This window comes from Hyperolius riggenbachi, chromosome 5 (assembly GCF_040937935.1).
Source record: "Hyperolius riggenbachi isolate aHypRig1 chromosome 5, aHypRig1.pri, whole genome shotgun sequence".
Lineage (NCBI taxonomy): Eukaryota > Metazoa > Chordata > Amphibia > Anura > Hyperoliidae > Hyperolius > Hyperolius riggenbachi.
This window is the reverse complement of record NC_090650.1, coordinates 96,893,381-96,909,524: the sequence shown is the minus strand read 5'-3', so window position 1 is coordinate 96,909,524 and position 16,144 is coordinate 96,893,381. Positions and strand designations below refer to the sequence as shown.

Here is a 16,144-nt window from a genome sequence, read left to right as displayed (position 1 = left end):
CAGAGGATGGAGGCACAAACACATAATAAAAAGGGTGTCAGCTGGAGGGTATGAATATAGCTACTAGTGTTCCTGCTTTGAAAACCTGGATTATACCACACTGCACACTTCAGAACCTCAGGCAGTGGAGAGGAGCAGGGAGAGGTCACATGGTTGCAGTAGACAACATGCTCCACAAGAATCCATTTCTTCATCCTTTTGGCTTGGAAGAAGGAAGCGTTGGATTAATGTAAAGCATAGCGTGGACCGCAACCATGTGACCTGCCCCTCACCACTACCTGAGGTACTGAAGTGTGCAGCATGGCGAAAACTAGGTAAAGTAGGAAACCCGGATTCTAACACAATCTTCATTAGTTATCCTTCCTTTGCCAGGAAAATGCAGATTGGTCATTATATCAAAGCTTACCTAGAATGGTGTCCAACACTTTTTCTCACCTACATCAGTAAAAACAATAGATGGTCCATTAGGATAATGATTGGTATTACCCTCGACTTGCTACAGCACAGTCTGCTCTTACACGTTATAGTTCTTTAAATAACAAAGTGATGTCACAATGAGTTACGATTTAGTTGCATTTCTTTCCACAAAAAGTGTTTTCAGGACATATACAAATACATCTGAATCCATTTATATATCAAACGACATTGACTTTAGAAAATTATTTCAAGTATCCTTTGTAATCACAGTGAAAATGTAAGACCAAATGTTAATGACAAACTTTCTCGGATGAAAAAAGCGTACATACCAAATTAATAATCACATAAAATGCTTCAACGCATTTCCTTCATGTATTATGAATAGAAAGATTATCTTTAAAAAGTTATAAAAATTAAAATAAATTACATATTTAAGTACACTTTCCCTTCAAAGTGTTTTATAAAAATTCAGAACAGTGTACGATCCTTTCAATCATTGCATGGAGACCGGCGGGGTGAGAAGCGCAGGTCTCATCTTTGCAGGAACTCACATTGTGTAGTGTCTATTATTGGTTAATAATATCACAGGTCGGGATATCAGTAGACCCAGCTAATTGGCACCCATTGCTGCTCCACTCTTAATTTCTCAACAGCTGCCTGTAGCTTCTCGAAGGCTTTGTCTAGGTTGTCATTTACTATGGTGAGGTCAAAGTAATGGTTGTAGGCTCTCATAACCCGAGCGCTCTCGTCTACGGTCTTCTTCAGATCGGTGTCCTATAAAAGAAGAAGCACTTTTTAGAAATGCAGTTCATACAACCTTTAATTGTATCTCTTCAAAGCCCAAATATATAGTTACCAGTATACTTATACAGTAGCCTGAAACCACTGAGGACACCATCTACAAAGTGTTTGCAAAACACTTTGGAGGATAATTGCTGCACTTAGGGGTCTGGAGGCGTTATTAACTGCACTTAAGGGGCAGGAGGGGTTAATGGCTGCAATACTGCATGCAGTGCAGTCATTAACCCCTCTCGGTCCCTAAGTGTGGCTGTTAATTCTTCTTCACTGAGTAGACTTAGACTTGAGTCGATACAAAATTCAAATATTGGAGGTGACTAATACACGAGTTCGACATATTCGAGGATATACTGTACTTGTACACTAAATATTGAGTACGTATTATCTTCAAATAGCCTACCCGCAGCCCAATACTACCCATCCTGTTTCTCACCTATAAACTGCAACAGATGTAAAGCGCATAGTTAAATCCAAAATTCCCTGATGCAAAAGGCAATATTCCAGAAACGTTTAAGCCTGTTAATAAACAATGAATTCTACCTCAAACAAGGCACTGCTTCTCAAACCGCCAATATCCATTACCTACAATGTACATAGAAAACCTTCCATCTGTTCACCAAATGTATTTTTATCAGGAGTATGACCTCAGCTGTAGCCAACAGCCTTAAATTTCTCAGTGCAGATTCAATAAAAACACCAATGGCATTTAGAGGTTAAGACTACAGAGCTTCTGTAACAACTCTGTAATGCAGAATAAAGAACTCTGTAATGCAGAATAATGGTTAAGTATCCAGTTGGTAACACAATAGATGTATATACTTAACTGCAGATTCTGCCTGGCAGATAATTATAGGTCAAAGCAAGAACTTGTCAGAGAGATCAGTAATCATTAAATTGGAACTATATTCATAAAATAAAACTGTATGCCCCAAACAAAATTTCAGTATTGCAAAACTTTTTTAGGCCAAAAGTTGCAACAAATAATGACGGTCCCTTGCAGTGTGCATCTGAGTTGGCAGATTAGTCATGTGACCTCGTCCCAGGGACCGTGGAAGTAAGGCTTTTCACCTTACAAACGAAAAATGACTTTTCCTACGCTATATTTTCATGCCACATTATTTTAGAGCCAGTATATGTGGCGACTGTGGTTCCACTTTGGTGGTTATCCACATACATTTATGGTAACATACTACCCACAGAGAGAAAAGGGGGTCCAAGTATTGTGAGCATGCCCACATACCGTGTTTCCCTGAAAATAAGACACTGTCTTATATTAATTTGTCCTTAAAAATATGTGCTAGGGCTTATTTTCGGGGAGGGCTTATATTTTGTTGTGGTAGCCAGATCCCCCTTCAGTATTTAGCTAGATCTCCCCCAGTATATAGCCAGAAACCCCTAGTATGTAGCCAGTGTATATAGGCATATCCCCCCCTTCCCCTCCCCCCACCGCAGACTCTAACAACCTCTCTTCATGCTAATCAAGGTTATGCTTAAACAGCAGATCAACTGACTCAGCTTGGACATCCAGTAGAATCAGGACTTAAGAACACAGTGAGCATCTGAATCCAGAGTGTTGCGCTGCTGCTGGCCCCCCTCCTCCAGCAAATCTGATCCCCCTCTGGCTTATCGGATCCCCCTTTGCTTTGCTGCCTGCCCCCCTCCTCCAGTAAATCGGATCCCCCTCCGGCACCGCCGCTGCTGCTAGGGTAGTTTACCTCCTTTGCTGCTAGCCCCCCTCCGGCTTACGCTGTACATAATGCAGATCTCTGATCAGCTGGGATAGACACCTAAACTTGTACAGTATCAAGCTTGCTCTATACAGGAAGTGATCTCTGTTTACTTCCTGTATTACGGCAGTGCTGTTACTATACAATTTTAGTTGCCTATCCCCGCTGATCTGATATCTGCATATTGTACAGCGTAAGCCGGAGGGGGTTAGCATCAAATGAGGTAAACTACCGTAGCAGCAGCGGCGGTGCGGCATCACTGCGGGGGTTCGGGGGCGGAAAATAGCTAGGCCTTATTTTCGGGGAATGCCTTATATTTCAAGCATGCTTGAAATATAAGATGTCTTATTTTTGGGGATGTCTTAATTTAGGGAAAAGACGGTACAAACGCCCCTATGTGCATGCTGGTTTATCCTCATATGGGAATTGTGGATAAAATTAAACTATAAGAGGACTTGCCGTGGCCCCGAAATGGTCTTTGGTGACTGGAGTGGACACCTCAGATTTCATTATGGTGTTCAACTATTTCTATGCTGTTAAAATTGTAAACTGGATATGCTTTGCTACACAGCAGGCCCCTGCTCAAGTTTTGGTACTTCCAAATCAAACACTGGTAAAGGTCACAGCTTTACTCACTGGCGTGGCAAACAGCAGCCCACATTCTTATCAATTTCTACAGAAATATCAAAAGAATAGATCAACACCCTCATTATGCACAGCTTTGTAATGTTTATTGCAGAGTAAAATTAACATCCTGCTGCCCTGCCCACAACCAATGGAGATTATCCAATCACGGTTTTGATATATTTTTCCGTTGAAATTGATTCAACAATAAAGCGGACCTGAACTCAGACCTTCCTCTCTGCTCTAAAAGATACACAACAGCATAATAACCTTTAGGGCCCGTTTCCACTAGTGCGGTGCGGAATCGCCGCATATCACCGCTGACAAAATCGCATGCGGATGCGATTCCGCATGCGTTTTTTGCCGCGATTTCGCATGCGATTTCGCATAGGCAGGGTATATGCGATTTTAACCATGTCACTGCCTGTGTCAATTTACATTACTTTCAATGCGAAATCGCACGCGAAATCGCGGGAAAAAACGCATGCAAAAAACGCATGCGATTTCCCTATTAAATACATTGCCTGCGATTCGCCTGCATTCCACACGCAGGCGAATTCTGCAGGGTCTACCGTGCAGAAAAATCCTGCACATAAAAACGCAAATGAAAACTGACAAGTGGAAACAGTCCCATCCACTTGTATTGCCTATGCGAATCCGCATGCGTTGTCTGCATGCGAATTCGCGCTAGTGGAAACGGGCCCTTAAAGGAAAAAAAAAAATCTTTGTCACAGCGAATACAAATCCTGCATTTACTCTGCAGTGTGTCTTCGTCCTACTTTCATGGAAGCAGACATATTCTTAACATTCTGTGATTGCAAATTAGCTGCTCTGCCATGGCAGAGGAGATTCCTGAGCTGACACAGCTGAGAGATTAAATTACAGTGCAAAAATGAGGGCGCTTTAGACAGGCTAAACTGTCTAAATACATACAGGGTGCATTTATCTGTTTCCTTCTGTCCTGTGCAAGAGTTCAGGTCCAATTTAATCCACTTTGGGGGAAGTACTAGATTTCAGGCACATTTGATCAAAACTGGCAAAGTATCGATAAGCTATGGTAGCCAGAAGGTGGCAAAAAGCATTCTCTTTTGCACCCATCCCCACTGGGCAGCTTTTGGAAGGAGACAGAAGCAGACAGGCTGCAATTCTGCAGTCTCCTTAAACTGTGCTCTGACCACATGCAGGGAAATCTATAAAAGAAAGATCAATAGCCATTTGCATAAGTGAAGAAGATATATTTTAAAGGCATTCTATGAAAGATACTTTAAAGTAGCAAGAAATAGATTCACTGGCTTTGGACACTATCAATATTTAGGCTAAATCTCATTATCTGAATTTCCATTGTAAGATGCAACATTAAAGAGACTCTGTAATAAAAAATAAAAAAAACCCTGGGGAATACTTACCTTGGGAGGGGGAAGCCTCTGCCTCCTAATGAGGATATCCCCCATCCTCCTACACCTCAGGGATCCAGTGCTGGCTCTATAACAGCAAAGTGAGTGGTCCATTGTGTGTGCTAGCATAACAATAACATTTCTATAGCACTTTTCTCCTCAAAGCGGTTCCATTTGAGAAGACAAAGATGGTGCATCACCAAAACTGGGTGATACAGTAACTACGCAGACATTGGAATGTGAGCAGGAGTGAGAATTAGTAGAGGGCATGTTTACAGTTTGGATGGGGCAGGACACATTATGTTTATGGATTGGATAGGACCGCACACATTGCCATTGACTGAGAATTGCTTTATGTGCTTTATTTTTTTTATATATATATATATATATATATATATATATATATATATATATATATATATATATATATATATATATATATATATATATATAGGAAAATGGACACCAATATTGTGTTAAGTTGCCCAATATTGTGTTAAGTACGCTTCAGAAATCTAAAAAAAATGCTGCAGCCCCAGAGTTTGCGTTTGTGGAAAAAAACGAACCGCTCTGGTGTGCACCATCCCATTCACTTTCATTAGCCAAGCGGTTTTCCCCCTGCAAGAGTTTTAAAACAAGCTCCAGAACCGCTCTGGTGTGCACCAGCCCATACATCGCTTTTTAAATTCTCAATAAAAGCAATCAGAAACCCTCTGAGGCCTAAACTGCTAATTACAGCTTTAAGACATTTGGATAAGTCTGGTTTTCTGAATGTCCACATGAAGGGAAACTCCAGACCAGAGATGGGCAATGAAATGCTAATAATTTCAAGACAATTTACATTTCAACTGTATGCAAATGTATGCTGCTTGGAATTAAACCAACCCAAATCATTAGCTACTGTATTCGGTCAAATTCCAAGCTACATAAATTTGCTGGACATAATTACAGTAGAATCCCTTTATAGTAAACTCCAAAAGACCTGGCAAAGTAGTTTACCATTTTAGAATTCATCACACATAGTATAGATTTACACAGACGCATGTCCAGGACCTGAGGACTAAGTTTACTATAGCCAGAAGTTTACTGTATCAGAGTTTACTAGAATGAGATTCTACTGTAGCATCTCATTGGCTAAATCTACTCCAGACTGGCGTAGCCATGTTAATGGGAACTATGTCAGTTATTCACATCACACATGCAGTTATTCCAAACATGCGAGGCCACGTGAGCACGATTGCAACTGTTGGGGCTGAGTGCTCACGCAGGCGCAGAAGGGCCCGACCTAGCGAGGTTGGCATCCCAACAGAATGGATCCCGGGACACCAGAGCTGCGGTGAGGGACAGATTGGCTGCCAGGGGCTGGAGGAAGCCCAAGGAAAGTAGATCTCTTTTTTTTATTTCCTCAGACCTGTCCTTTAAAGCTCTTCAGGGCTGCAGCTACTTAACCTCCCCGGCGTTCTATTGAGATCGCCAGGGCGGCTGCGGGAGGGTTTTTTAAAAAAAAAAAAAAAAATCTATTTCATGCAGCCAACTGAAAGTTGGCTGCATGAAAGCCCACTAGAGGGCGCTCCTGTTGCATATTTCTGATCGCCTCCGGCGACCAGAAGTAACAAGAAGGGCCGCGAAGAGCGGCCCTCCTTGTTTTGCTTTTCTCGTCATGGACGTCAGCCGCCTCCGATCCAGCCCTTAGCGCTGGCCGGAACTGATTGGTCCGGCTGCGCAGGGCTCGGGTGGCTGGGGGATCCTCTTTCGCCGCTGCTCGCGGCGGATCGCCGCAGGGCGGCGGCGATCAGGCAGCACACGCGGCTGGCAAACTGCCGGCTGCGTGTGCTGCTTTTTATTTGATACAAATCGGCCCAGCAGGGCCTGAGTGGCAGCCTCCGGCGGTGATGGACGAGCTGAGCTCGTCCATACCGCTCAGGAGGTTAAAGGCACACTCAATGGGTTGCCAGGATCAATAGGGAGCCTTGCCCAATGACTCCTTACTGGTTTACATACTGGCTTGAGCTGGGATTCAAACCCTGATCAAGGGCTCAAATCCTTCATCAAAGGCAACACCCTTACCGGTACGCTATCCAGCTGACCCACCCGCACCAAGAGATTTGGAGAGGTGTATTATCTCGGCAGAGCGCAGGGTAAGCACACGGTTATCCTCCTCAGCCCCACTCAAAGCCAATCCATCATCCCTCCATAGCAATAGAATGCACCGAGAGGCATTAGCCTCACAACACGTCTGTACAGCACTCTGCTATGGACTGCCCAGTCTTGATCCCTGCAGACATTTTCAGAGTGTGTATACACCTGAATTCCCACAGTCCTGCTCAGAGAGCTGACTAGACAGCTTAGAGGATACTAAAACAATTTTCAGCTGAAACTTCTAAAAGTACAAAAAGATAAAAGGATATAAATTACAAAATGTTATTCTAATCCAGGGCCCAATCCTAGGAATCTTTAGGGAGTTGTTCCTGATTTAACAATACGCTTAGATTCTACTCGCTACAAGCCCAGTCTGCCGCAGCCTCTCATCCGGCAGGAACACCGCGCACAACACGCATCACAAGTTCCCTGACTTTACACTACAAGCCCAGTCTGCCGCAGTCTCTTATCCGGCAGGAACACCGCACACAACACGCATCACAAGTTCCCTGACTTTACACTACAAGCCCAGTCTGCCGCAGTCTCTTATCCGGCAGGAACACCGCGCACAACACGTATCACAAGTTCCCTGACTTTACACTACAAGCCCAGTCTGCCGCAGTCTCTTATCCGGCAGGAACACCGCACACAACACGCATCACAAGTTCCCTGACTTTACACTACAAGCCCAGTCTGCCGCAGTCTCTTATCCGGCAGGAACACCGCACACAACACGCATCACAAGTTCCCTGACTTTACACTACAAGCCCAGTCTGCCGCAGTCTCTTATCCGGCAGAACACCGCACACAACACGTATCAAAAGTTCCCTGACTTTACACTACAAGCCCAGTCTGCCGCAGTCTCTTATCCGGCAGGAACACCGCACACAACACGCATCACAAGTTCCCTGACTTTACACTACAAGCCCAGTCTGCCGCAGTCTCTCATCCGGCAGGAACACCGCACACAACACGCATCACAAGTTCCCTGACTTTACACTACAAGCCCAGTCTGCCGCAGTCTCTTATCCGGCAGGAACACCGCGCACAACACGTATCACAAGTTCCCTGACTTTACACTACAAGCCCAGTCTGCCGCAGTCTCTTATCCGGCAGGAACACCGCACACAACACGTATCACAAGTTCCCTGACTTTACACTACAAGCCCAGTCTGCCGCAGTCTCTTATCCGGCAGGAACACCGCACACAACACGCATCACAAGTTCCCTGACTTTACACTACAAGCCCAGTCTGCCGCAGTCTCTTATCCGGCAGGAACACCGCACACAACACGCATCACAAGTTCCCTGACTTTACACTACAAGCCCAGTCTGCCGCAGTCTCTCATCCGGCAGGAACACCGCGCACAACACGCATCACAAGTTCCCTTACTTTACACTACAAGCCCAGTCTGCCGCAGTCTCTCATCCGGCAGGAACACCGCACACAACACGTATCACAAGTTCCCTGACTTTACACTACAAGCCCAGTCTGCCGCAGTCTCTCATCCGGCAGGAACACCGCGCACAACACGCATCACAAGTTCCCTGACTTTACACTACAAGCCCAGTCTGCCGCAGTCTCTTATCCGGCAGGAACACCGCACACAACACGCATCACAAGTTCCCTTACTTTACACTACAAGCCCAGTCTGCCGCAGTCTCTCATCCGGCAGGAACACCGCACACAACACGTATCACAAGTTCCCTGACTTTACACTACAAGCCCAGTCTGCCGCAGTCTCTCATCCGGCAGGAACACCGCACACAACACGCATCACAAGTTCCCTGACTTTACACTACAAGCCCAGTCTGCCGCAGTCTCTTATCCGGCAGGAACACCGCACACAACACGCATCACAAGTTCCCTGACTTTACACTACAAGCCCAGTCTGCCGCAGTCTCTTATCCGGCAGGAACACCGCACACAACACGCATCACAAGTTCCCTGACTTTACACTACAAGCCCAGTCTGCCGCAGTCTCTCATCCGGCAGGAACACCGCGCACAACACGCATCACAAGTTCCCTGACTTTACACTACAAGCCCAGTCTGCCACAGTCTCTTATCCGGCAGGAACACCGCACACAACACGCATCACAAGTTCCCTTACTTTACACTACAAGCCCAGTCTGCCGCAGTCTCTCATCCGGCAGGAACACCGCACACAACACGCATCACAAGTTCCCTGACTTTACACTACAAGCCCAGTCTGCCGCAGTCTCTCATCCGGCAGGAACACCGCACACAACACGTATCACAAGTTCCCTGACTTTACACTACAAGCCCAGTCTGCCGCAGTCTCTTATCCGGCAGGAACACCGCACACAACACGCATCACAAGTTCCCTGACTTTACACTACAAGCCCATTCTGCAGCAGTCTCTTATCCGGCAGGAACACCGCGCACAACACGTATCACAAGTTCCCTGACTTTACACTACAAGCCCAGTCTGCTGCAGTCTCTTATCCGGCAGGAACACCGCACACAACACGCATCACAAGTTCCCTGACTTTACACTACAAGCCCAGTCTGCCGCAGTCTCTTATCCGGCAGGAACACCGCGCACAACACGCATCACAAGTTCCCTGACTTTACAAACTAGCTCAGCAGAGAAATCATAAAAAGCTCATTTACAGTGCTGGGAGTGATACATCAATCAGCTAGTAATGTCTAATTTGGCAAATTACTTATTCAAGTCTTTCTAATTTGTATTAAATGAGAAATCTGTCAATTAAACGTGTGCTTATTATCAGGCGGTGAATGAACAATTAAGGCCCGAGGTGGGATTATAACCATATAAATCAAAAATGAAGAAACTTCACAGACACAGCGAATGCCCTAAATAAACCAGGAAGGCACCACATTTCAGCAAAGCTCAGAGAAATAAGAAAAGGGATTAATTGAATGAGTCATTTATGTTGGACCCTCATAATCTCTGATTACAAGCTTCTCTTTCCCCCAGTGTATTTACCCCTGTGAGTTTCTGGCAAGGGTCTCTGCAATACATATCCTGCTATTAAGCGTGGCCATACACTAGCGCTACTAAACGTGGCCATACACTGATAGGTGGTCACCAGATCCGACAATCAGACCGATCACATCAAATCTGATCTGAGAGTGATCGAATCCCTCCTTCAGCATGAAATCTATAGGAAATCTGTGGAGCCGCACACTGCCTGCCAGGCCCCCCAGTTCTCCCCCATGTGCAGCGTGTTGGCAGCAGAGCTTACACTCACCTGTCCACTGGCACTCTTCTTTATTGCCACCAGGAGCCTCTTTCTGTGTCTTCTCTCCACCGCCTTTGTCACATGACAAACACTAGAGGCCTGATGGCACGAGCTGCAGTGTTTGTCACGGGACACAGGCGGCGTAGAGAAGAGACAGAGAGGAGAACACAGTGGTTGGAGAGATGATGGGAGCCACCAAACAGGTGAGTATAAGCTCTGCTGTCAACACTTTGCAAATCTGTTGTCCCAAAATTGAACGCCGCTATAGACACACTCCCAACCTGCCACCGATCAAGCAATATCTTCCATCTGGTACGATTGACTTATTACAGTTGATACAAATCTAGCAATTCCTTTGCAGTGTGTCTACTTCTCGTTTTCTTGGAAGCAACATCCTGTGTTTACAAATTAGCTGCTCTGCTGAGGCAGCCAGCTGACACAGCTGAAAGAGCAAATTACAGCGGTGATTAGTCACAGGCGAGGAGGAATAAGACAGACTAAACTCTCTAAATACATACAGAATGCATTTATCTCCATTTTCCTTCTGCCCAGTGCAAGAGATCAGGTCCACTTTAATGACTGAAGACTGGGATTGCCAAGGCCAGTTGGGGTCACCTGTAGTGTTTGTGCGGCTCTGGTTTGTTCTGGTGCCAGTTTAAGGTGTTGCCCTCATCATGGTTATAAGCATGTATATGCCAGGAGCTGGCAGGGTTTGTACTGCACCACACACTACATCACAGAGCAAAGCTTCACCCACTCATTTACCTACTCTACAGGACCTAGAAATGCCTCTGATTAGGAGTCTGCAGCCCTGACTGCCCACGCTGGGGAATGGCTATAACTGCACTGTACAATACAGCAGAGTTCCCCAACGCTATCCTCAAGGCCCATCAACAGTACATGTTTTGCAGAAACTACAAAGATTGCACAGGTGGGGAAATTAGTGTCTCACTAGAGCTGATTAACGACCTCTTTGTCTTTATACAAACCATGCAGTGTTGGTGGGCCTTGACGACAGGGTTGGGGAACACTGCATACAGCATCATAAAATAAAGTTGTCACCAGACATTGTGCACAGTTCTGGGAAGTAAATACAAAAAGTAAATAAAGAGTAACAAAACAGGTTTACCTTGCTGACTTGTCTGAAGGCTACTATGGATTTTTATTAATTTCCTTTTTTTTTTCTTACTTTTTCAACTTTATAAGCCAATATATGGACGCACCCATATTTAGTGTTTATTTATAGGGGTATAGCAGGTCATTTATCAGTGTAGTTCACTCTGCTAGAAGAGAGAAGCACAGGTAAGGCTCTCCCATAAGATCCTGTCTATAATGTAGCAAGGCCCTTGTTCTCCAGACTTTTCTCGGAACAGCAGTTATTGTGAGAGTCTGCCAGGGGCAGTACACTTATCTAAGCCTGCCGCCTACAGGCTGCAAATGGTAAATATGAAAGGTTTCCCCAATTTCCAGTTATACTGGCTGCATACAGGTTGTTTTCTGTGTTACTCCTGGACCACCATCCATTTTGTAGGTTATGAGAAGGGATGGTCAACATGATGGAAAAAAATTTGTGTGGATGCAGCATTATGCAAATTTTGTATGCAAATTTATGCAGCTTAAACATGAACCAATCACATCCTGCTGAGGTAGAACCAGATCTCTAAGGTGCATACATTTGCATAACCCAGCATCAACTTGAAATTATTTGCATCTTATTGACCATCCCTAGTTATGGGTTTGTAATGCACGGTACAGATCTGACCTGTTTTGCTTCTGAAGTAGAAAGCAGAATTAGGCCCCATTCACACTAGAGGGTTTTGCCGCGATTTCGGCAAAACGCTCAAACTCTAGCGTTTTTTACTTGGCAATTTGCGCTAATCGCTGCAAATCGCCCCAAAACGCAAACGCGTCGCATGCATCATTTTCAGGCGATTTCCCAGCGATCGCGTTTCAGTGCTATAGAAAAGCTAAGCGCGATCGCGGCAAAATCGCCGCAGTGTTCGGTGATTTTTTTCGTGTTAAATTGCGAAAAAAATCACTCTTGCAAAAAGCCGGCAAAAATCGTCGGCGTTTTGTAAGTGTGAATGGGGCCTAAGAACTCTCTCATACTTAGCCAAGACCAGAAACCTTTCAGAAAGCCTGAATGTTTCAACGGATCATATAAACAATCCATATATGAATACATCTCATCTTAAGAACAATGGAAGTATGTTGAAGTCTAACAGATCCAGAGATAAAAAGTGCAGGTGATAACCCTCTACAGCTCACTACAGGAGTTACCACAGAAATTGACATTTTATAGCTATGGCTGGCCATACACTATACAAGCCAATTCTACAGTCTTACCACCATCTGTATACTAGGAGGAACAATTAATTGGTTGTAACTTGGATACTTGGTTCAGTTAATCCTTCAGGTTACATAAATGTGTCAAGACTGGAGATTGATTGTACTATCTGATTGCAAACTTGGACAGTTTAACGCAGTGGACCTAAGGTCCCCATGTACACAGCGATTTTTTCATTCAATAACTCGAAAGTATTTATTGGATAGAATGAAAAAGATCTAGGACAGGGGTGGGGCAGGAGAGGCAGTAGATTAACTGCCTGTAGCATTGCACTGCTTGAAATAGTGCAACACTGCGGCTTGATCAATTTTCAATAGACTCCCTGCTGGAATCTATTACAAAATCAATGAATCGATTCCTTCTGAATTGATTCTTTTCAGAAAGGAATTGAACGTTTTGGAACATTGGGTCGATATTTATATATGCTGTACGCTAGATTTTCACCTGTATCAATCACAAGCTATTATTTCCAAGTCATTTTTTAGTTCTCCCTCAGATCCTATGGAAGGTCCTTGTCTGGGTATCCAAAATGAATTGCATAGTATGGTTCCCATACAATGCTGGCAACACAATGCAGTAGTGGAATACTTTCTTTTTTTCAAGAATGGTTTATTGTTACTTTGGAAGGAAAAATAAGTTCGCATAAATCCTATGACGAGAAGCAAAGGAATTTCCTTTTTCAGAACTTAACACCAACCACTGCTTATTAGTAGGAGAGCTTTTCAGTCTCTTTTAGTCCTCTTTACTATCTTTGTGGTTTGGGTCACCCCGAGCTGCTGGGCTACTCTGCAGAAGTAAAGGACAAAGTCAAAACAACACTTGTTTTTTCTCCTGGAGGAGCACTTTGGAGTCACACCTTCTAATGTGTGTGTGGACCTAAGATCACACAAAGAACTTATTCAGCTGAGGGAAGTTTAGCCACAGCTATAGTATATCTACGTCCTCTGTGACTTCATCTAAACCACGAGGACATAGATATGTGTCTTGTAGCTGAAGCACAGCTGTGCACGATTGGGCGTGCTCCTGTACAAACCTCTGACACTATCTGCTGCAGCACTAATTGGTGAAAGGGAACATATGTTCCCTGAGCCAAGAAGATTGAATTTCAAAATTGAAAACACTTATTTTCTTATATACTTTTATTTTTATATTAGTTTATAATGGAAAATATATACTGTAGCATTATTTTAGAATCAAATATCCTCACCATAAATTGTGACAGGAACATAATCTAAGTTTTGTTATAAATGGTAGAAATAGCCAAACAAAATTTTTGTTTTTTAATCTACAGTAGCGCTTTTTATTTTTAAACAGGAATTGGTAAAACTGAGAAAATGTGTTTTCTTTTTTTCCCTCTTTATGCCCATGAAAATGCATAGAAAACCAAATTGTTTTAGGGAAAAAAAAATCCATACAATGATAGTCTTGTTTGTCTTAAAAAAAAAACAATATATATTTCATTTAGGTGTCACGAGCGGGGATAGTTATGGTTGATTAAACTATATATATATATATATATATATATATATATATATATATATATATATATATATATATATATATATATATATATATATATATATATATATATATATATATATATATATATATATATATATATATATATATATACATACATATACACACACATTAAAATATATATATATATATATATATATATATATATATATATATATATATATATATATATATATATATATATATATATATATATATATATATATATATATATATATATATATATATATATATATAATGTCAAAACTGCTCTGGTCCACAAGGTCAAGACGTGAATTGGTTTGAATTAAAATGCTTGCCTCAAAGTGAAAGAGTGGAAGGATCTGATTAGATAAATGGCAACCTATTCTTAAAGGGAACCTAAACTGAGAAGGATGTGGATTTTTCCTTTTAAAATAATACCATTTGCCTGACTCTCCTGCTAATCCTGTGTCTCTAATACTTTCAGCCACAGCCCCTGAACAAGCATGCAGATCAGATGCTCTGACTTAAGTCAGACTGGATTAGCTGCATGCTTGTTTCAGGTATGAGATCCAGATACTACTGCAGAAAAGAGATCAGCAGGACTGCCAGGCAACTGGTATTGTTTAAAAGGAAACATCCATATCCCTCTCAGTTAAGGTTCCCTTTAAGCACTTGAGGACCGCGGGCTTTACCCCCCTTAAGGACCAGGCACTTTTTTTTCCATTCAGACCACTGCAGCTTTCACGGTTTATTGCTCGCTCATACAACCTACCACCTAAATGAATTTTGGCTCCTTGTCACTAATAAAGCTTTCTTTTGGTGCTATTTGATTGCTGCTGCGATTTTTACTTTTTATTATATTCATCAAAAAAGACATGAATTTTGTCAAAAAAATGATTTTTTTTTAACTTTCTGTGCTGACATTTTTCAAATAAAGTAAAATTTCTGTATACACGCAGCACGAAAAATGTGGACAAACATGTTTTTGATTTAAAAAAAAAACATTCAGCCTATATTTGTTTGGGTAAAAGTTATAGCGTTTACAAACTATGGTGCAAAACGTGAAATTTCCCATTTTCCAGCATCTCTGACTTTTCTGACCCCCTGTCATATTTCATGAGGGGTTAAAATTCCAGGATAGTATAAATACCCCCCAAATGACCCCATTTTGGAAAGAAGACATCCAAAAGTATTCACTGAGAGGCATAGTGAGTTCATAGAAGATATTATTTTTTGTCACAAGTAAGCGGAAAATGACACTGTGACAAAAAAGAAAAAAAAAAAAAAAGTTTCCATTTCTTCTAACTTGCGACAAAAAAAAAAAAATGAAATCTGCCACGGACTCACCATGCCCCTCTCTAAATACCTTGAAGTGTCTACTTTTCAAAATGGGGTCATTTGTGGGGTGTGTTTACTATCCTGACATTTTGGGGGGTGCTAAATTGTAAGCACCCCTGTAAAGCCTAAAGGTGCTCATTGGACTTTGGGCCCCTTAGCGCAGTTAGGCTGCAAAAAAGTGCCACACATGTGGTATTGCCGTACTCAGGAGAAGTAGTATAATGTGTTTTGGGGTGTATTTTTACACATATCCATGCTGGGTGGGAGAAATATCTGTGTAAATGACAATTGTTTGATTTTTTTTTTTACACACAATTGTCCATTTACAGAGATATTTCTCCCACTCAGCAGGGTATGTGTAAAAATACACCCCAAAACACATTATACTACTTCTCCTGAGTACGGCTAAGCCACATGTGTGGCACTTTTTTGCACCCTAACTGCGCTAAGGGGCCCAAAGTCCAATGAGTACCTTTAGGATTTCACAGGTCATTTTTGTTTCAAGACTACTTCTCACGGTTTAGGGCCCCTAAAATGCCAGGGCAGTATAGGAACCCCACAAATGACCCCATTTTAGAAAGAAGACACCCCAAGGTATTCCGTTAGGAGTATGGTGAGTTTATGGAA

The 16,144-nt window shown here is 42.8% G+C and overlaps 1 protein-coding gene across 4 annotated transcripts in view; it reads right to left on the bottom strand.

Moving 5' to 3' along the window:
• Positions 1-559: 559 nt before the first annotated feature.
• The window catches only part of PALS2 (protein associated with LIN7 2, MAGUK p55 family member), a 190,705-nt gene continuing 175,120 nt past the window's right edge, over positions 560-16,144 (bottom strand). For all 4 annotated transcript variants that reach the window (XM_068236026.1, XM_068236023.1, XM_068236027.1 and 1 more), the window contains exon 12: positions 560-1,191. In XM_068236026.1, the coding sequence (XP_068092127.1) occupies positions 1,015-1,191 (177 nt within the window). In that variant the 3' untranslated portion in view covers positions 560-1,014. The remainder of the gene's footprint in view (positions 1,192-16,144) is intronic.